Consider the following 22,640-nt stretch of genomic DNA (forward strand, 5'->3'; position numbering starts at 1 on the left):
TGTTTTTATAGGTAGGTATATTTATTATTTGCCGTATCAAATATTATTCTCGTTCACTTGCCCCTTGAAGTATTGTAAGGCGTTAGTATTGAATTAATTTTACTTTAATCTTAACTTATGTGCATCGTACCAACAGAATGTATGAAGTCGGTTAACTAATTATTTTAATTTACATTATAGAAAGTAGTAACGTTATTGCCTTACATTATAAAGAGTAACGTACAAATCTTCTTACGATATAGGTACAGACTGTTTGTCAGCTGTCTATAAAGGAGGATAAATATCTATGTACCTAGTAATGTGCTACACTTCATCTAATCTTCTCGCTACGACTGAGATTTTACAACTTTGTACCAACTATTACTGAGTTTTACAATTTGTTAACTGTGATGTGATCGATTCTAGGGGTTCTCTCTGTTAAATAATTGTACTTATATTCACATTCGTCTATTAAGAAATAGTAAATATCTGGTATTCTGTATCCGCCAATGGCGACATAGAATTTAGTGCATGGTTCGCGGATAGCTCTCATTATTGAGAAGTTAATTATAAGACTCAAGTAGTAGATGTAATGCACAGAGTCGTACGAGTGGCGGCCGGTAACCGGAGCCGGCGGTGCGGCGGCGGCGCGGCGGCGGCGCGACAAAGCGCGGCATTGTACGCTAATTAACAAATAAGACAAAACGCTAATTAAACGGCGCGGCCACACAATACCACATACACACACACACATACATGTAGTCTGCAGGCACACCTGAACACTGCCGACGGCACGCTACTCATTTTGCATTACACCAGTTTAAGAAACATGTTTTTATTTGGTTTGCTCAATATAATAACATCTGAATTCTGTGTTTACAGCTATCAGGACAGATACAGAGCTGCAATAAGGCTATATAAGCCCAAATGTTTGGATCATGTTTATAATATGTATTTTAATTCCTAGAGCACCCTATTAGTGATATCTTTGATGTGATTGTTCGATGTGCATAAGTACGGTACGGTCATGGAACGAATCCTACCCAAACCAACTGTAAGTCAGCTGTGTTTGGATCATAACTGTGTTGTAGTAAGTTTGTGAGGAGTTGTGGTAGAAGTGGAGCAGTGACTCACCAGGCGGGGGGTGTAATAGTGGCGGGCCTGGCAGGAAGGCGGCGGCCACTGCAGCCTGCGCGTTGAAGGCGGCGGCGTACGCCACGCGGCTGGCCATGGACGCGGGCAGCGGGAACTGCGGCGCGTACGCAGCGCGCGGCTCGCGGCTCTCCGACAGGTTGAGGACGCGGTCTCCGTCGCGGCTCTCGAAGTATCGCTCGCGGGACTCGCGGCTGTCCGACAGCCCCAGCAGCTCCTGGATCGCGAACGGCGACCGCTGCGGCGCACGCGGCGCGCTCGCGTTGGCACTCATTGCTTGCATCGCTCTGCTTGCTCGCTGGTAGCGCAGCGACTTTACATTACTCTCCTCTTATTGTACATCTTGTCTTATCATTTATGTTATCACAATTTACTTAGGTCGTGCTGTTATTTATTCTTAATGCTAATGTTTTCATTTAATTCACACAAAGTTTTGTTTCACTTCCTACCCCTAGATAATAACTATTTTGTCTACATAAAATTAGGCCTAAGTCTTAGGCTGAAGATTTTAAAATTGAAAGAAATATTTTAGAGTTTTTCCAAGGCGGTGGAAAATTCGCGAAAAATATCGTTTTGATTGTCAGTTTGTCACGACACGAGCGCTCGCCGCGGCGTCTGCAGCGCTTCTGTGCGCGGCGCCGCCCGGCAGCAGTACGGCCGGCGAGCACCCCCCGGCCGCGTGAGTCAGGCGGCGGCTCGCTGCCGACACGTCGTATCCGCCGCGCGGCGCGCGCCTCCTGCGACCTTCCGCTCCTGGGCCGCGCGCGGCGCGCCGCCCCGCAGTACGACGTAAGCGCCGCGGAGCTCCGCAGAGTTACGTCGTTTGGCGCCGCGCGCGCCAACCCCCCAGCCCGCGCGGGCGGGGCCTACTAATAGCCAATACGGATATTTTGTTACCGCACTGTATTGGCCAGATTTCTTCGCGGGGACACGCCTATTCAACTGCGTGCCACCTGAAATGGAACTCTACCGCGAGTAGTTAGACATTGAAATGAGTTGTATTGTGGCGGTTGATTTAATTTTGATTAATTGTAAGAAATGAATAGGCGCTGGCGGGAGGGGGGCGCGGTGTTCCGTCGCTCGGCGGAGGCGCGTGAAAGCCTGCGTCTGCTCATAATGCTGCATTATCAATCATTGGTCGTTTTCTGCTGAAACTCTACCTGCCTGCATACACTACTCACATAATCACGTATCACAATACTGCCCGCCTGCCTCGGCTCATTGCCTATACTACACTCCATACATTCCTGTTTACACTCATTTTAATTATGCAGGTAGGTACTTGTGTAGTAGGTAATTGCAAAAGTAATTACTTCTTAGATACATTTATTTGTGATTATTATTTTAACCGTGCAGAGATTTTCTTATAAAAAGAACTCATTCTCTTACATATTAACTGTCAGTAAATATTAATTAATCTTGCATTGCACCCTGTATCCTTACTTCTCAGTAATTTCAATAAAACAGCTGACAACTAAAATGTTACACCATAGATGGCGCTGTAGTAGATCAATGGAGTTCTATCTCAGTTACTGCAGGTATAAGAGAGGCGGCTATTGTCTGCACTACAAACTGTGGTATGAAGTTGATCCTTTCTACAAGATGCAGATAGTTACTTAAATCCCATCTAAGTTATTCAGCCAATTCATCTCTCGAATCGACATATTTTTTGTTTATGCAAGCAATTATTATGACTACTCTAGTTGTAAGGTATTATCACTAAGTTGTAAGTGCAAATTAAGATTTCACTTAGTAAACAAATAAATGTTTTGACTTAGACTTTACTGTATCGTAGTTAGGCAAGTAACGAATAACAAAATTAAATTGTTGAACAGCTTGGCGATACTTAGTAGTAAGTTAAATACATGTATCTGTACCTCCTGATGGTTGATCTAACTGTATTTATTAATACATATTATTATATAGAACTAAAATGGAACTGCCAATATTGTTTTAGCATTAAGTCACTGACAGCGAAGGTTTGCCGAAAAAGTTTGAAATTAGTAAGTTGTGAAACACACAGATCTATACCACTACTGGATACAAACCAATTCACAGAGATGTGTAAATTATTAAAATTTATTGAGTAAATAAACTCTATGTAATATAATGTAATTAATCAAAACTAAATAAATCATGTAGATTTATTTAATGTCACCATGTATATAATTAAAACAATTATTAAAAAACACAATATAATTAAAAAAGAATCACTATTAGTGTTTGTCCGCTCATAACTTCCAAACTACCGGACCAAATTGGATATTTTCGTACCTGCATCATTATTCCTCTATTACAAACTAAACACTACTAAGAAACTACCACTGCTGTTGTTTTGCTTTAACAAACGTTCATACAGGTTGTATACATGCGTGTGTACTAGGGTTTTTTATAATAGAAAAAGTTGATTATTATTTTAATGAAAATGGATTGTCAATTTTCAGCATCAGGAATTTTATTTCCAATAAAATAATTTACTTTACATCTTGCTCCTATACAGAACAAATTCAGCAAAAGAAATAAACATATTATAGTTTTCTTAGAGACATACCCTAACTGTTTGACAACTGACTGTCAATAGCAGCGCGACTTTCGCCGCGTCGTGTGTCGATGTGACATGCTCTTCATTATGAGCCTCTAGCATTGTTGAAGTTAGTCAAGTTCCTCGTCAAACAGTTACATGAATTAGCCGATAACATAATAATGAACAATTAATACTTTCAGTCACTTTATACAGTAGATAAAATGACTTACATTTACCTTCTCGGGAAAAGAATACTACACAACTGGAAGAAGCTTACTAATCATCAAGGAATTAAAGACTTGAGTTTATTCTACATATATGAGCTAATAAGGCTTGTTTTAAACTGCAGAAAATTCCTATCATGAACTACTTCTCGCTACTATTAAATCTGATAATTATTGTATTAAGGTAATTAGATTCTAAGATCCTTTAAAATATCAAAAAAGAATAAGCTTTGGTTAATAATCTAACCTGGTAGGTATTCATCGATAGACTTATCCGTGTTGCCATACTAAACTCACCTTACACGCGCTTCTAAATACCTAGGTATTTATCGCCAATATACATAGTCAAATATCGCGATGCATTATTATAACGTACATCATCAGATCATCAACTTATTGACAAATAAAATACTACGTTATTGAAAACATTTAAACCAAAAATCATAATTGCAAACTTTCAGCCAAGGTGACATTGCCTAATTATTTTGTTTACACTATACCTACAAAGGTGTTTTAGCAAGATTTTAATGTAATGCATCGTGGGTAATTTATTCAATTTTATTTATCGATAGAGCTTTCAACATCCTGTACAAACTCTTTATGAGTTTTCATTTCCCAAAAAATAAACAATGTCAGCAAGAATTGTATTGTGAAACTGATTGAAAAATTATGGAGTTTGTTACCCATTCTTCTCCATAGGAATCTATACTTTAGAACGAGCAAATAGAGCAACAAAAAGGCTGCCTTATGCTAATAATGTACATAATTGAAATAAATGATTTTACTTCAACTTTGGCATGAAAGAAACCTTTACTTCTAACGCAAGAAGAAATGGAAAAGTTTCATCACATTGTTCATTGCAAATAAATAACTTTTTGCTTCACTTACAAATAATCGAGATAGTAGGAAATAATTCTTCACAAACCAACCGGTAGAGACCTCTGTGTGCTATACTACTTTTTGCTGAAACTATTTGTATCAGTTTCAACATAATTAATAAAGTAATGTGGACAACAGTGGGTAGGTAGTATCTATCCGTTTTAATTTCAGTTTCAAAATCATTTATGTTATTTAGATATTATGCTTAGACAGGTACTATTTGATAGAAAATGTAATACAGGTTAGTATATTGTCGTGTATAATAACTGAAAGATATGTTTTGTGTAGTGAGCACAATGAAGGTGTGTTCTCACGCGCGGCGTCCGGCGGCGGTGCGCGCGCGCAGCGGGGCGGGGCGCGGGGAGGGGGCGGCTCAGTTTACGCGCACAATGCCGCGCCCGCGCACGTCAGGCCCCGCCTTTGTGTTGTGACAAGCGGATCACGGCCGCGTCGCGTTCACACGACGACTTTCTCTTTTTGCAGCGCTTCTAAGGTGAAGACGTTTTGTGTGCTCTATGGCTTTGTTTGACAATAATATTGTGGCGCTGGCGGTGTCTATTACTGCGCCGCTGCCACGCTGTCTGCTGTCTGCCACCGCGTCACGTGTTCACAATACACGTTAGGTAGGTGTCACGGGCATTGTTTGTTTGGGCTAAATCTGCTCAAATATTGTCTTGTGATCTAGTATAGTTTCAACCAGAACAATAAGAAAATCATATAAAACGTACGAATAAATAACGCGTTCAAGTTCAATTCCTAATCTAACCTAACAATTACTTAGTTGCATTTAATAAAAATTAACAGGTAAGCCCGTAATGTAAAATGAACATCTGAAAAATATGCAACTAGAATTACCTAAGTTTAATATTTCTCCAGTCGTGTCTTATTTCCTACATAGAATAGGTATAACCAGCCATTACGTTGCGGAAATCTATACAATATATTGTATAGTTTTCTTCTTCACATTTACTACTTCAGTAGAATAAAAACAATCGTGAATAGTGTAATGATTGTCTATGAAACGTGTGAACTATACATATCATATTCAGGAGGACAGAAGATTTTATTTGTTGAACCTGAACCTATGCATAAACTTTATCAGCATTAACATTTTATTTCCTATCTATTATAATACACAGTGATCCTAATTACTTACTTTTACTCATTTTTATACATATAGGACTATGAACTGAACACTTGGTCTGACACAATAAGTTTTAGGATTAGATTCCCATCTACACACTAGCAGAAGTGTTTTCTTATCTATCTCCCAGGCCTTTTCACAATTAGGTACTATTTGTGGTGTGGAGGGCACATTTATTAAAACTAAGTTCCTTTACTTACTTCTATCTGTCCTCCACAAAGAGTGGACAGGTAATTCGTATACATTGCTGGTTAGATCTGTTCTCAGATCTTTGACCGGTACCTACTTAAGTACCAGTATAGATGTTCAGCTGCGAGCGGTGACATATCGTGCTCTCCAACTCATGAGGGTTAAAAGGTGGTCCTTTAGATAGAAAAAAATACTTTTCCTGACGCATTAATCGAACCCGCATCACATTGAACAGCAACCGGTCAACCGCTCAATTACTATTAGAAGAGCAATCTTAAAAAACATGAACAATGTGCTAACTTATAATGACACGGATAACTTAACAACCTGCCTATTAGGATTTGTGTTTTTAGAATCTTTCTAGCGTTAGAATCTTTTTGTTTAGTTTAGTTCGTGTAGCCTAACTGGCCGTACTGTACGAACATCAATCAGTGTTCTAATTGGGTTCTTATATATTTACTTAAGTGGTTGATTTCCAGAAGTAAGACATATTTCTGTATCTGTTTCTATACCTAATAAAAAAAACATTAATTATTTAAATAATGCATTGTAAATACATAGTTATTATTAGTTTTATTTAATTTCATTATACACAATTAATATTTAAATAGAATATCAATAATATGAATGATTGTTTAAATATAACTTACTTATGGAGAACTACTTAGAAAGATAGATATATTATATTGCTCAGGTTTTAATCTTTCTTCGTAAAATCGATAAAAACTTTATGTAAATACCTATATGAGGAAATATGACAGTAATCTATGTAGGTTATAGGTAATGACTACAGGGGAATATATTTAGTATTTTGTACGTTTTAAAAACTATGCAATTAGGTAAGTACGGTAGCATGGAAAATATTGGTATATTTATTTAACAACTGATAGAGGACTACCTACTAATTGAAAGCGAAAGTGACAGTTATATGGGATGTAACATCACCAAGAAGTACAATGTTGCACAGTCGCAACACAGAAAATAAGTAATGAACATTTATCATATCGATTGTATTCTATATCAGTCGATAGGAAAATAGATTAGGCACTTAATCATCAATTTTTTTAGCAGTTTCTATTAGGTAGATCTGTAAGCAGATAGGTAAGGTTACTTATTATTTATAAAAGGTTTCTTAAACCAACCAAGGAAAGCGAAGATACTTAAATGAAAATGACAAATTTTTTCTAAAACTAATTGATACTCGATGTTTAATTACATAACCTAGGATTTTTACAGATATAGGTAAATCTAAAATAAAATGCGCTGAACAAAAAGTCTCAAAGTAAAACAAATTAATTTCTAATCAATAAACATACATAAAGACAATGTGTGTGTCAACTTTTTATAAAACATATTAATGAAAAAAATATAATAATTTTCCAAATTACTATTTAGGTAGATGCAATTAATTTTCAAACAAATAATGTTAAAATTAACTGGGTTTTAGTACAATTTCAAGTTCAATTCAGTTACAGATACTGAGATTTAAAAAAAGTTTAGAATTATTTTTCATCTGGATAAAAAGTAAGTACCAAGTTATTACAAATGAACGCCATTGATCTTTCATGTAATAATTCTCTCAAATAAAACCATTTTTACTCAATCAAGGATCTAATTAAATACTACAGGCCATTAAACAACTGATTTTCAATTAAATTGGTTATCAGTTACAATCTTTGTTAGTATGGATATATGAGAACAACTGTTTTCAATTACCAATTTTAGAAGAAAAAACATATGCACTGCTTTGTTACACAGATGAGCACTAAGATATTCTGTGAATGGCAACCACAAATAGAACAGCGAAGAAATAGCCTCAGACAAGTTTTTAATCTAAAATTTGAACAATATTACTCAATATGTTTGAGTGACGTTTGTGGTTAAAACACTCAATGCGTATTACTGCTACTGACAATAAACTTGACAAAAGACAGCAACTCCTGTATGCAAGGATCACAATCTACGGCAGATACAACTATTAAAACAAACAACAAATAATGAACTCGGATGTGTCCCAGAGACATGACACAATATATTACTTAAGTAATCTGTACTTTGAGGTTTGCTTCACGAATCATTAGTAAAAAAATCAAGAAAAGAAGCTCTTGAAAGTATCTAAAGGAATATTTATGATAGGTACCTACATAATAATTGTACGATCCAGAAAATAAATACCGTGTGGGGAAACGTCTTAAGACTTAATTTAAACAACAATTTGTTATCATCTTGGCTGATGAAATACGAAAACTTTGGGCTAATTTGAACACTCTTTACAAATAAGACATTATTAGAGCCGCGCCGCATGTCCGTAACATTCCTAGACAACCTACAACATTACAGCTCTTCTGTGGTCAAGGAACATGGAGCTGTTCATACAGAATAATACTTGTTTAATATAATTATTTATTTTGTCTGAAACATCAATTTTTTTATTTATATTTTCATTGAAATATTTATTTTAGTTTTATTATGCTTCTGTGGACTAGTAATACTTGTAGTTTCATTTAAGTCTATAGGCGCTTCCACAAATCAACATTAAAAACGAGTGCCTTCATTTTCGGTTAACAAATCTGACGGGTTGCACATACAAGTTCAATACAGGCCTCCTCAATATCTCGCCTCTCATCATGACAAGCGCCAAGAGTACTTGGTACTTACACGATCAGTACCTACACGCCTAATGACTATTCAATCAAGTACTCAGATCTCAACTTGGTTTTGCTTTCCTTTCATTTAGATTATTCAGACTGCGTCTTTGGTCGAGAGGTCGCATGTGCGACTGTCGAACAAGGGGTCTAGGTTTCGATTCCCGGGTCGGGCAATGTATGGCTGGGCTTTTTCCGATTTTCCGATAATTTCTTAGTAGTAGCACGGAGACTGGAATTGTGCCCAGTATATGGCAATAGGTCCACCTCCTATTACATGGGACTTATAACACAAACGGTGAAAAATGGGTGTACATTGTATAGCGGCATTACGTGCCGTAATGTGCACCTCTGCCTACCCCCTAGGAGATAAAACGCGTGACGTTTAAAAAAAGTAGATTCAGGTAACAGAGCAGAGAGAGCATAAGCACGTAAATAATACGTAGGAACCTATAGCCTGCTACACTACGTACTGCAACTTTATTAAAATTCAAATGGAGGAAGTTATTTACTTCAATTAATCCTTTATTAGGCACTTTTGAATCATCAAATTGAATTGTCCGTCAGTCTGTCTGTCAGTGAAGCTAGGTGTAGTAGTTTTAAAATAAGTAATGACTCAGCTAATCGATAAATAATATTTAGTTTATGAAATTCATTCATCATGAAGGTTAAGAAAGAAATCATTATCCGAGAGTCAGTTGATTTTTTTCTTCACAAGGGTGTTACATTTTTGTAACCAATATGCCTCATCATTCTATTGTATGAGTGTAGTGATACGAATGTAGGTACTTTGTATGTTAAATAATTGTCAGTCACCGAAAAGACAAGGAATACTACAGAAGCAAAGCTACAACCGGTCACTAGTGTGTAGATAGTAAGTATGGAACAAATTTGCCTCATTGTTATTGCTAAGTACCTAATCTGTAACAACGTTGTGAGTAGTGCATTTGTTAAATCTATTATTTTACAATTTCATTAGTATGTTATGTTTAATATAGTGATGTTTGTTGTCCTTAATAAAATAAGATAATAAACAAAATACAATTCGATTGTCATAACACATAGATAAAGTAAGTTTTTTAACTATATTATTTACTATTCACACACACACAACGTCACGCCTTTTATCCCCGAAGGGGTAGGCAGAGGTACACATGCACATTACAGCACGTAATGCCGCTATACAATGTACACCCACTTTTCACCATTTGTGTTATAAGTCCCATGTAATAGGGGGTGAGCCTATTGCCATATCCTGGACACAATTCCAGACTCCGTGCTACTACCAAAAAATTTTCGAAAATCCGAAAAAAGCCCAGTAATACTTTGCCCGACCCGGGAATCGAACCCGAGACCACTTGTTCGGCAGTCGCTGTTGCGACCACTCGACCAATGAGGCAGCATTATTTACTAATAATTTTATATAATCATATTCTTTTCACATATTTCCAGACTTAACAAAATCGAACACTTAAACTGACTCTAGGTATTAGGTACATTTCAATTATGATAACTTTTTAGAACTTATCATTTTCAGAAAGCTTCATCAAAAGGATTATTTTTCCTAAATAACAGCGTCAAGGTTTTAACAAAGACCACAGGTACAATTTACTATTTCTTAACAACATTCCTAGGCGAAGTCCTGTAAGGCTCTTTTATTTTACTTTTTCCTTCAATTATACTTTTTCCTTCAATTTACTCGAAAAACATTACCGTACTTATACCCTAATTAATAATCCTGCTTCAATCATGCTATATTGTTTAGCGAAACATAATTTATATGATAACAGTGCAATATGTTTCTGGCAGTTAAATTTTTGGTAATACCCGTCAGTCATTTATAAAGTCTTCTCTTAGTCAAATTATCCAAGGTACTGTGTTTCTTTTTATGGTACTTTTCCTCCGTATTGCATTGGTGTGGGACAATCTGTCTAGTTACTGTGATAAAGGCAAGAAGACAGATTAAGCAATTGCTTTACAATAATAATGACATCTTAAGATTATCTATTATTAGAGGCTGCTACCATCTCAACGAGATTCTGATATAAATTGACATAAATCCACCAATTTTAAAATATGATGTAACTGACTCGAATGAATCATAGGACACGTCTAGGCCTATTATAACCATATAATAATACCTCATGCAACCTCACTCACTTTAAACAACGCTTAACACTATTAAAATATACACCAAACCTGCCTAATACACCAAAAACAAATTGCGTCGACCTATTATTACACACATTAATATTACTAGTAGGTAGATTATAATTATGTTCGAAAATGAACACAGGTAATTTCTCACGTAAGTCTACGTTTCTATAGCACGGGTTAATTGATTTATTGATACACTAATGATATTTCTAGTTATTTTATAAAAAAATATAATACGAGTATTTTACGCAAAAAATACGACTTCACACCATAGCACACAATCTCACTCAAAATTCATAGAAAACTTTCTTCACAATAAATATTTCATTTCAAAATAAATATTAAACCTGTCAAGTTGGGAATATTAACTATTGCCCCGTACTAATCGCGAGATAGTTTAATTAAACCTACTCGGTTAACGTTGTCTTATTGTCTAGCTGGAAGAGTCATTTAGACATAGTTAGTTTATTGTCAAAGCACAACTTTTACTAACAGTGTACTGTATTATTGTAATAACTATCGTGATACATACCGAATTAACTAAAAACTCTTCTTAAAACATTTAATTGATTGGTTCATTTTTCCGTTATTACTTATTTATTCTCAATTTTGTTAGTTTTAACTAGCAAATAAACATTAGAACAGGTAAACAAATTAGATTTTTACAACATTTATGACCAAAATGTAACAGGTTTTCCACAGCAAAGCTTTAATTTATTTACATTTGATATAAGTAGCGTAGGTTATACTAATTATGTCAATTTAATTTGCTGTAAACTACAGGATTGTACTATTTATTGATAACTTCAAAAAAGTTTTACACAATAAGTTAAAGATAGTATAAGTGTAAACAGCAAAAGCAGTCCAATAATTGTGCCTACTGTAATTGTAATCCATTTCAATAAAATCATTCAATTTCACTGTAACACTGACGTACATAATTAGCTTGTGTTAAGTGTCGTCATCATATAAATAAATTAAAGATACTTCAGACAAAGTACGATCTTTTAACACCTGAAACTTAAGTTTATTATTAAGTAAATGGGTATCTGCTACCGAGTATTCTTTAATAGCAAAAAATTGATAAACAATTATGAAAATGACAAAGCGTTTAAAGCACTAAGACGATTTTTTTGTTTAGTCATTCAATACACATTTTTATTAATCATTCAGTAAAAACACTCGTTAAATTTACACACACAGTACTACTAAAAATCTTAAAAATAAGTAGTTAAGTTGCATTAAAGTTAAACTTTAAACTAATAAAAAATAAGTTGTTTGATATTCCTTGCCATAACATCCAGCATGAACCTTGGTGGCAACCCTGACGCAGTGACGTGCACGTAGGGCCACCACAAATTCGCGCAACACTACTTTTTATTGAGTGTCGCGGGCGCCGGCAGGGGGCGCTGGGGTGGGCCGCCACCTCGGCCGGAGGGTGCATAATTGCGCACCCATTGCACCTCTATGCAACCTATGAGCCCCACCAAACTCAGTTATAGGCATTTTGCGACGCGTATCGTTTTGTGTCGACAGCTCGCGACGTTTTATTTTTGTTAGATATTTGAAGCTGCGAACGAGTTGGCTTTTGGCTGCACGCCCCGCGGCTTTATTAGGAGACTTGCTTGAATATTCATTGTGGACTGCATCGTCTCGTTGGTTGTACCAGTTTATCTACATTTTGGAAATTCATTCTCTATTCTGTCCATCTCGACACGTTCATGATGTATCAAACAGCTACATTTATTAAGTACCTACATGATTACCTAAATTAATCTGGTTTGACTAACCATCTTACATGCAGTCTATACCTACTTAACATCGTACAGGTGCTATAGTCAGAAAGCAAGAAAATAAATTCTATATTATGTAAAAATGACATGTAATTATGAGATTGATACCTATTAATTTATTAACCGTGTACTGACATGACACGTGTAGTAGGTATAACAGTAGCTACGTGTCGAGTGTGGAGGAGTGACAGCGGCTATATAATATATCGATATATTAGTGCCTACATAGTGTTGTGTAAACGCATTAGAGCGGCGGCGGGCGCGGCGGCGGCGCGGGCCTATGTGCTCTCCATTATACGGAATACTAATGACAGAGGGCGGTTGATTAAAAAACCTAAGTTGCGGGGCGTGGCAACCCTACCGCCACCCGCCGCCTCGCGCCCAGGGCTGCCACCACGCTGGACTAATATCATTAACGAGATTTATGATTGTATGTGGATGTCATATTTTGAAATATTGTGTCGAATGTGAATGGCCAATCACAACAACTATACACCCCAAACATTAAAGAGATACACTCGTCTATGTATATCGGTAGCTAAATTAAAACCGTTATTATTTAGTCGATTTGCTAGTATCTATATTTCTCCATACTCCTCCATATTCATACTCCATAATGACTTCTTGTTCAACCAATAAGTATATCCAGGAATATTTAGCTTTGGACTGGAGATTGAGATCATGATTTTTATCTGACTGAAGTTAACAGATTTAGTTTGACTAAACTATAAACTTAACCTGATTACTGTCAATCTAACTCAGTCAGTGTCAGTAACTCAGTCTACCGTCCCCCGTTAACCCCCATTCCCTACTAGACAAATGGCATAAGTAAGTACATGCTAGTTTAGTCCAAATAAGTTTTGACATAGCTTGTCGAGTTTCAGTGGCACATTGACATTTCAATTAATTCGTTAACTGATCATTTAGCATCAGAGCCAATACCCAACAACTTTACACTATCAGATTATTACCATACTTCAAGAGATATATTTTATTTACGTCATAGATTAATATATATATAATATCATCTACAAGTCATTGGGGGAGGCCTATGTTCAGTAGTGGACGTCTTACAGCTGATACGTTATCAATGATTATATTATATCATATCACAAGCTTCAAAATATGTATTGCTATTGCTATGTACCAGCATTTGATTGTTTATCGGTAGTTTGTAAAACAATGTGTGGACATTTGTAATGGTAAGCGAAGTTTTCTCTACAATATTTACAAAGTTATAGGTAAGTACTATTCATACCGATATGTCACATGGTTTGAGACTTAATAATTAAGAAATTAAGTCTATTTCGAAATAATATAATCAATCCATTTATATCGTAGTAACGACTACATGTGATTTCATCACCATTTATTAAATAAACAAAAGCTAAATATGTAAATTGATAATTACAAATATCAAACGTTTTAGAACACCTGAGAATACCCAAAATAACATCTTAATATGTTAGTCTTGAATGAAGAGCTATTTGGTTTTGGACATCTACTGAACATTTTAGAAATAGGAAGTTTATGATTTTGTGTTCACATTTCATTAATAGCAATAGCACGAGACAAACCTGCAGTGTACGTTTTAATATAACTTTATAAGGAGACTAAGGGCTTAAATGATAAATGATATTTATTTCTGTAAATAGATTATAAAATAACACTTTTACACGTCAATATTATGACGCTTATTATGACTTATTTAATTTAGTAATAAAAGAAAAGAAGAAGATGAAATAAAAAGAAAATAGCATAAATGATTAATGTTTATTTTAGTGACCATTTTGTAGATTACTTTAAAACATTATTCTTACGAAAACAATCACTTTCGAAGATATATCAATTTGAAATGTCGCGTGATGTCACTTCTAGGTACTTTTTATACGTAGAAATGACGTATTTGCTCCCACTCCTAAACTTTCATTCATTTTATCTAAGTATATATTGTTATCTTGTATGACAAATAAAAAAAAAATAAGTGTGTAATAGTTTTCATTACCTTACTGACGGACTAAATAGATTTTTAATTTTCATACTCCGTCATCATCCCTATTACTTGTGAAGATTAAGAGAAGCGGTTTATCCGATTGAAATTTTCTGGTCATTTATAACATTTGTGCTATGTTTCTAGTATGCTAGGACCTAAGTAAAAATAATATTGTTTATAATTAAATAGTTTCTGTAATGTTCAATCTTAACAATCCACTCAAACTAACTTCGTTACGATAAACCTAAGATCTAATTCGATACGTAGGTATTTAGATTTTTACGTTAGCGGTCAGGAATGAAGAAAACCATGGACAGTTTAATTAATAGCTTATTATTGGTCTATGCTAAAAATATATTTTTGTTTTACCAAATTTTTTGTGTTATGATCTTACTAACGTAAACGGAGGTTACGAAAATAATTGTTTAGCAATGATAGTCATACACATTATTTATTTTTTATTCTGATTTTTTTAAATGTTTCTTAAAGAAATCATGTTAAAATATAAGTACCAACAAGATATATCTAAGCTACCAGTGGTCAGAGCTCCAGAGTGAGAATTTCGCCCGGAAAATACGCGCCGCGTCTATCTGGTCACGAAACGCAGCATCTCTGTAGGTTCTGCTTTCTGTATCAGGCCTTTGACTCCACTACCTAACGTTAGCCTACTTTGGTGAGCAACGCTTTCATCTACAAGGACATTGGCAGATAGGTACGTCTTACTTATTGCTATACTCTACACCTAAACAGTTAAATGAAACGAGATTTATTTCCCAAAGAAATACACATAGGTATATTGTTAAATAGATTTTTCGCCGGAGTAAATATTACGTAGTTCTATGTTTAACTCGTTTAAACAGAAACGTCGTTAGAAATACAAATATCGAATGTAAATAACCGAAAATCAGTTCAGTTGTATCTTAGATAAATACTTATTTGATGAAAATGAGGAAAATGTACCTAGTTCTAACTATCGAAATTACGCGTGATGTTATCCGGATAACGCGATAAAGTATAATAGAGAACAACGCTATTTTAAAACCCTTTGTTTGATCTTAAAACAACGTTACTGTCGTTTAATGGGTAACAAGTAAATAACAAATAAGTAACATCAGTGGCGTACGTATACACAATAATAAATAACATAAACTTACCGGGTGAGCTGACCGAGTTGATTGAGTTGCTCCATCGCGTCACAGTTACTAGTCGTGTAGTAAACAACCGATAAATCAGGCGCCGCCATTACAACTGTGCGCTAATAAATGATAAAACAATAGTCACGGCCCGGCGGCGCCCGGCGCCCGGCGGCCATATTAGCGCGGTCGAACATCAAACCGCGCTATTGTTTCGCCACGGCCAATAATTAGGAGCTGCACAGCTCGCAGCCAATCAGCGGCGCGCGAGCCGACCGCGCGCACTCCATTGGCCGGACAACGCGCCAAATTGAACATTAACGGTCGCAGTCGACAGCGAGCGCTAATTACATTGATTGGGCATCGAGCGCCGAGCACCAGCCGAGCAGCACCGAGCAGCACCGAGCGCGGCCGAGCGCTGCCGACGGCCGCCGGCGACCGTTACACTTCGTTACGATACAATGCGCTCTAATTCGTAATTAGAAGCCTTTCATGCGAAAGGGGATTTAATTTTTTAGCTAAACGCGGCGTCGCGCCGAGGGAGGTGATTAGATTGTTACATAATGTTGAGATTACGCATTCAGAACCATTCCGAGCCGTTTGCGTAAAGCGTCACAAAGCCATTCATTAACCGTCATTACGTTTTTACAGCGGATTCATGAGTACATAACAATCAATTCATGTGATTCACTATTCAATTTTGGACTCGAATTATTATTCATATTTCTTTAAAGTATTTTGTAACTTTGTTTTTGGGGAGGTTAAAGGGGAGTATGGTAGGAAAACAAAAGGTGAAAAGTATACAACACTATTTCGTTTCCGTTGATATAATACCCACACACACTGCCAGACCTACACGTTAGTATGTCAACTACAGTTAGTTTACAAGATCAACATCACCTACCGGTATCCCTGATCTCAATGGCAATGGTCCTATATCTGCTGTTCCCTGGAGCGACTGCCATCTGCCTCTCTCAGCACTATAGGTAATGATTAGGTAAACCACTTTCATATTTCGCCTCGATGGTATCAGACTGTTTATTACAACAGTGACCGCCACCTAAGCTTACTTTTCGTAGTACCTACAATTTAATGATAATTTTAATTACAAGAATACATCAATGTTTTCCATCGCACATCAACCGATCACCTAAACAACGTAACAGCCATACAGTTCAATGTAAATCATGGAAACAATGACATTAAACAGACGATTACATAAAAAAATACAAATAATGCTAATAGTACCCAATTTAGGTAACTACTTTAGGTATAGCTACTAGGTACCTAAATTACGTATTGCTTCCCTGAAACCAGCGCCACTTTCAAGCTTCCTCCAATAATCTCATTTCTGTCACTCGTATTTCGCTACACATCTAAAGGTGCTCCCACACAGCAGTTATATAACGTTATATTGTTATAACTACGTATAACAATATAACATTTGCAATAGCGTGTAACATACTCTACAATTACTGTTATAATTTGTTTAAACACAAATGTTAAATCAGTCTCTAACGTTATATAACTGCATCTTAAGCATTTATACTCAAATAGCTTCAAAACGGTTATCAATGTTAGGAACTAGTAATAGAAACACATTGGATCAATCATTCTATATTATTTGGGCACAATAGTAAGTAATGTGCTAGAAATAGAAAACTAAATTACGTTTTTTAAGTATGTATTATAGTTTTTGTTATACTTTAATGATCCAAACACATGTATTTGTTCAAAACTGTATTTGTAATTTTTTCTCCCTTTTTCTTCGTCTTGTAGTGCTACTTTATTTATGAAGGTTGGCAGTCAGCTCTTTGAATTGGATCCTGTCATTGGCCAGGCGGAACTACGTCTACTACATCTGAAGATGTAGTAAAATATTAGGTACCTATATGTATCTGTAGGTAGGCTATTAGGCCTATTGGTTATGTAAATGGAAAAAATAATAGGTACATATATATATTGACTAATGTTTTTATAACTTACCTATAATAGATTCTCTCAGTTTTCACAAGCTTTCTGCAAGGCCATGTTATCACTGCGGTCGAGTCTCCCGTGTAAATAAACATTGTATTTTAAGTTCTACACAAAATTATATCACATAATCACAAAGGCAGAAGTGCGCATAATAAAATATTACACCTATTTTTCTCCAATTACCTATGTTATCACTATTGCTTGTTCTTCTCCATTCGATGCTACACTTTGGAACGAGCCCCTAGCTTCACTGACAGACAGACTAACGGACATTTCAATTTAAGGTTTCAAAAGTACCTAATTAAGGATAAATCGAAATAAATTTCACTTTGACTACCATGTTACGGAGGGTGATCCATATAACCATCATCTAAACATCCATATAACATACACCAGACACGTTTCCTTACCTTGTAAGTGTACTATCACTTTCAATTTATAACTTTAACAAATTACCGCCATTACTACAACAACATCACAACAGACCAACACACATCGTTAGAAAACTAACAATGCGCCTGCAATGCTACATGTCATACAACAATGGATACGATGACGCAGCCACTTCCTTACATCTGCACTCCTTCTCAGATATTGACTGACAGGACACCTGGCGAATTATATGCAGACACTACACAGCAGTTTTATTGAAACTTCAGTCTTATTATATACTACTTAATTAAGTATTATATTTGTCATTAGTGATTAATTACTTATTTGTGTCCTGTAATAGTATAATGTCGTTGTGACCCGGAGGTTTAAGACGCTCGGCCCGCTCCTCATGCATGAGGATACCAACGGCAAGTACCAATGTGACTTTTCAGCTTATATGTACTTTCTAAGATTATTTAGACACCACTGACAAACGGTGAAGGAAAACATAGTGAGGAGACCTAGCCTTATAATTTCTATTTATAAGTTAGAAATCGCCAACCTGAACTGAGCAAGTGTGATCAATGCTCAAATCTTCTCCATGCTAGAAGAGGTTTAGTCAGCAGTGGCCAATTTATGTAGTTGTTGATATGTCCTGAAATATATATCTTTTTCAACACCATAATCATAACCATTAAACCATAACGTTTATTCTTTTAAACAAGACCTTCCTGCTACTTCACCTCACAAACAGTATAGAAAAATAATATTTACCTGCTATATTTTTTGAAATGGCTTGGCATGGCTTGGAACGATGTATTTCGATTTAAACGGTAGATTAGAATTTAGTACAAAAATAGCTACAGGTAACAAAAACACCCGTATTCATTACATCTTGTTTAATTTACTTCAGAATTCAGGTATATAAGTTTTTAAACTGACATGGTCACTTACACTGGTACTAGAACTTGAAACGGGATATTTACCATGTTTATTTATGTCTATGAGTTTCAGATATTTCGGCACTGTTGCAAGCGCCATGATCACGGATGAACTGGAGTATACATATACCTTTAAGTATCGAAACAGTTTTCATACACACATAGGTAATGCTGATGCTCAATATAAGTAACCTAACCAAATAAGGCCTACCTTATTTTTATTACCATCTAGCTCGTAGGTTTAAAATGACAATGGGCTGATAATTTCAAAATGTTATATTTATTTATTAAACATTGTAATAATGGGATCAAATTAACGCCATTACTACAACAACAAAATGGCTTTAGAAACAAAATTTACAATTTTATAAACACAAATAACTAAAGTGTCACTTTGGCCTTATTGGGAACCCTATGTCTTAATAAGGCCTCAATAAAAACTAGTAAGTATTCAACTTCTTAATTATAACAAAACTTTGTCAATGCTTATAATAAATGTAATGAGATCTTATTAATTAATTTTTGTCATTATACATCAGGCTAAACGAGTTTCTCATCATGTAATACCCAAGTAACATCTTTGAAGTCATCGGCACCCCAGCATCAGTCAAACGAATGAGAATAACTTCTTGTTCTGTAGCCAATTTAGCGACCGACCTAGCTTTCGTGTAGTGGAAACCACTCTTTAGATGATGCGTACTTCTTTGGATGTTATATCTGGCTGCAGCAGCCTACCGGGTAAAACAGGGTGTATAAAATTCGAAGGGTGAATAGATACTATGAAGAATTTCCCGATATCCATTCACCCCTTTTCTGTATCTATTCACCCCGTTTACCCCTTTCTACCATTTTAACAGCGTTTTCCATCTTTTGCAAAATCCATTGGCTTTCTTTTTGACAGAAGCTGGTGATCCGTTTTCTTTGAAATTACTGAAAAACAACTATGCCGTAATAAGGCCTACACGTTTTTTTGTAGGCTTTATTAGGGCATGGCACATTGGTAAACAAAACAACGATTATATGAAATACACCGATATTATAGCTATTTCACTAATGTGAGGAGATGGCTAAATGTATAATTGTCATACAGACAAAACACGGCACGTCGTATACTGATAAATATAAAAATACTAACAGTTTACGCTACTCGAATTTTATAAAAACTAAAGTGAGCTCCACGTCGTGATTGTTTTCGTCTGTAGGTTCCAACATAATCGCGGCACGGGTTGCTTGCTGTGCTCAAATTAGTTAAGTAATGTGCATGCACACTTCTACAAACTTTGGCGACCATTTGACATCGGGAAGAGGGAAATTTTCAAAATAGGCTTTATTGGGGCATAGGCCTTATTTGGTTAGGGTACTATACATATGTACCGTACTTATGTAGATATTTTGCTCTTCTCTTGTAAGTGGAACAGTACGTGATAGCTCGTCTCTACCTATAAATATAACATTCCTGTAGATAAAAATATTAAATAATACTATACAGGGTTAAAGGGTAAGTCGACCTAAATCCTTTAAGACGTGATAGTTTACATCATTCCTGACTGATTTGACCATGGGACCCCATATCCCAAACTTAACCGTTTTCAAATTATTGGCATTTTAACTTTTTTGATAAAATTTCCCATTTTTTTGGCTATTTCTCCCTTGTTTTGTCTTTGGTGGCTAAATTTTGTTTTGTTTTTGCTTTTTTGTGTAGTAGATTAGTTGCTTTATTATTTAGAAAACTAAAACTGTAAATAACTGTACCAACTGAGTCGTAGCAGACGATCGAATGTTAAAAAAAGTAAATAAATTTGTGATAAGTTGTTTTTCTTTGTAAGATGTACGCACACATAAAAATCCATGGGGGTCAGGTCTGAACTTCTAGCTGGCCACGGTACAGGTCCGCCTCTCCCGATCCACTTATTGGGATAATTAGTGTCCAGTGCGGGCCTGCGGACGGCGAGCAAGGGTAGCTCACCGCCCGAACAGAACCAGACCCGTGCGTGCGACGCGTAGCGTTCCGCGCGCGCCTCAAAGAGCCATCAGACCACCACAGATGGAGCCCAGTAGGGCTGATGCCCGATCCGAGCTGCGGACTACCTAGCGGGTTTACCGGGGCTCCGGCTCGAAAAGCAGGAGAAGGAACAGGGTGGTTTTTAGTCAGTAAGAGTCTGACACTCCCTCTCGCCTCGCCCAAGGTGGGAGAAGTCATTGGATGATTTTCTCCACTCAAAAAAAAAGCCACTCCCTGACACTCCTTCTGAAGTGAAGTGAACCAGTTTGTTTTATTTTGTTATCTGACTCAAGTTAAATTTGAAGCTTAAATATCGATATTCTTATTACTACCTTGTAGTACTTCATCGATGTTTTGGCAAAGAATTCAAATTAGTCCCTATCATGTTATACCTTATCAGAAAGCTGAAGAATTGTAGATATTTTAACGCACATTTGCAGAACAGTTGTCATAGACTTTTTTTTAAATATCTTACAAAGAAAAACAACTTATCACAAATTTATTTACTTTTTTTAACATTCGATCGTCTGCTACGACTCAGTTGGTACAGTTATTTACAGTTTTAGTTTTCTAAATAATAAAGCAACTAATCTACTACACAAAAAAGCAAAAACAAAACAAAATTTAGCCACCAAAGACAAAACAAGGGAGAAATAGCCAAAAAAATGGGAAATTTTATCAAAAAAGTTAAAATGCCAATAATTTGAAAACGGTTAAGTTTGGGATATGGGGTCCCATGGTCAAATCAGTCAGGAATGATGTAAACTATCACGTCTTAAAGGATTTAGGTCGACTTACCCTTTAACCCTGTATATCCCACAAAAATACTATATCTTCCACAATAAAGAGCCAGCGTAATAAAATAAAATCAATCAATGTTGTAATAAAGCCCCGCACAATCAACTGCGGCTCCATCAAGAACATAATTCACTGATCAGTGGAGGATAATTCAGTTGGAGCGTCTCAGTCAAAAATTCTCCCCAATCTCCACCGCTTCGACAGAAATAACCCAAAATTGTCGCCGAAGAGGCAACATCGCAATTATCTGAAACAAGATCATGGCTAGATATGTAGATGTCGTCAATAAGTTCAATAAGCACGATCGGCGCGAGGCGGCACGGAGCGGCGCGGTGCGGAGCGGAGCGGCGCGGTGTGGCGCGGTGTGGCGACGTAATGCTCATTACCGCGTCACTAACGAGCGACCGCCGCGCCGATACCCTCAATCACAAGCACAGGGTGCTGCTGGAAACATTCACACATTTATATGCCACAGTATCTTCCAACACGTCGCTGATGTTCTAGTGTGGAGTGTCGGGGCCAAACTATTATGTTCAGCGGCACCTATACTACAATTTTATTTGAAGTTGACACTAGTTTAGTGGGTTCATTTCAGAGATACATCACACAAGTTTAGAAATAATTTACAGTCTTTCATAGATAGTTGATATGTTTACTTCTCTATCATGATGGAAAGCTAATAAAATTATCAGCTTAGCATGAATGGATACCTACTTTTATTGTGCATACGAATGCGAT

At 36.2% G+C, this 22,640-nt stretch overlaps 1 protein-coding gene and 2 long non-coding RNA genes across 9 annotated transcripts in view; 1 reads left to right on the plus strand and 2 right to left on the minus strand.

Moving 5' to 3' along the window:
* LOC118267767 (visual system homeobox 2) overlaps nt 1–1,914 on the minus strand; it is a 74,802-nt gene extending 72,888 nt beyond the window's left edge. For 2 of the 7 annotated variants that reach the window (XM_035581947.2, XM_035581943.2), the window contains exon 1: nt 1,114–1,914. In XM_035581947.2, the coding sequence (XP_035437840.1) occupies nt 1,114–1,414 (301 nt within the window). In that variant the 5' untranslated portion in view covers nt 1,415–1,914. The remainder of the gene's footprint in view (nt 1–1,113) is intronic. The other 5 variants (XM_050694385.1, XM_035581944.2, XM_035581945.2 and 2 more) reach the window with 4 other exon arrangements.
* The window catches only part of LOC126910770 (uncharacterized), a 112,434-nt gene extending 91,964 nt beyond the window's left edge, over nt 1–20,470 (plus strand). The window contains exon 2 of the long non-coding RNA XR_007705373.1: nt 20,145–20,470. This is a non-coding gene — a long non-coding RNA (uncharacterized LOC126910770). The remainder of the gene's footprint in view (nt 1–20,144) is intronic.
* Nucleotides 19,544–20,257, minus strand: LOC126910771 (uncharacterized). Its single transcript, XR_007705374.1, has 2 exons — nt 20,109–20,257; nt 19,544–20,060 (listed from the first exon to the last, which is right to left on the minus strand). It is a non-coding gene; the product is annotated as an uncharacterized LOC126910771 (long non-coding RNA).
* Nucleotides 20,471–22,640: the final 2,170 nt, after the last annotated feature.

This window comes from Spodoptera frugiperda, chromosome 6 (assembly GCF_023101765.2).
Source record: "Spodoptera frugiperda isolate SF20-4 chromosome 6, AGI-APGP_CSIRO_Sfru_2.0, whole genome shotgun sequence".
In the NCBI taxonomy this organism is placed as follows: Eukaryota; Metazoa; Arthropoda; class Insecta; order Lepidoptera; family Noctuidae; genus Spodoptera; species Spodoptera frugiperda.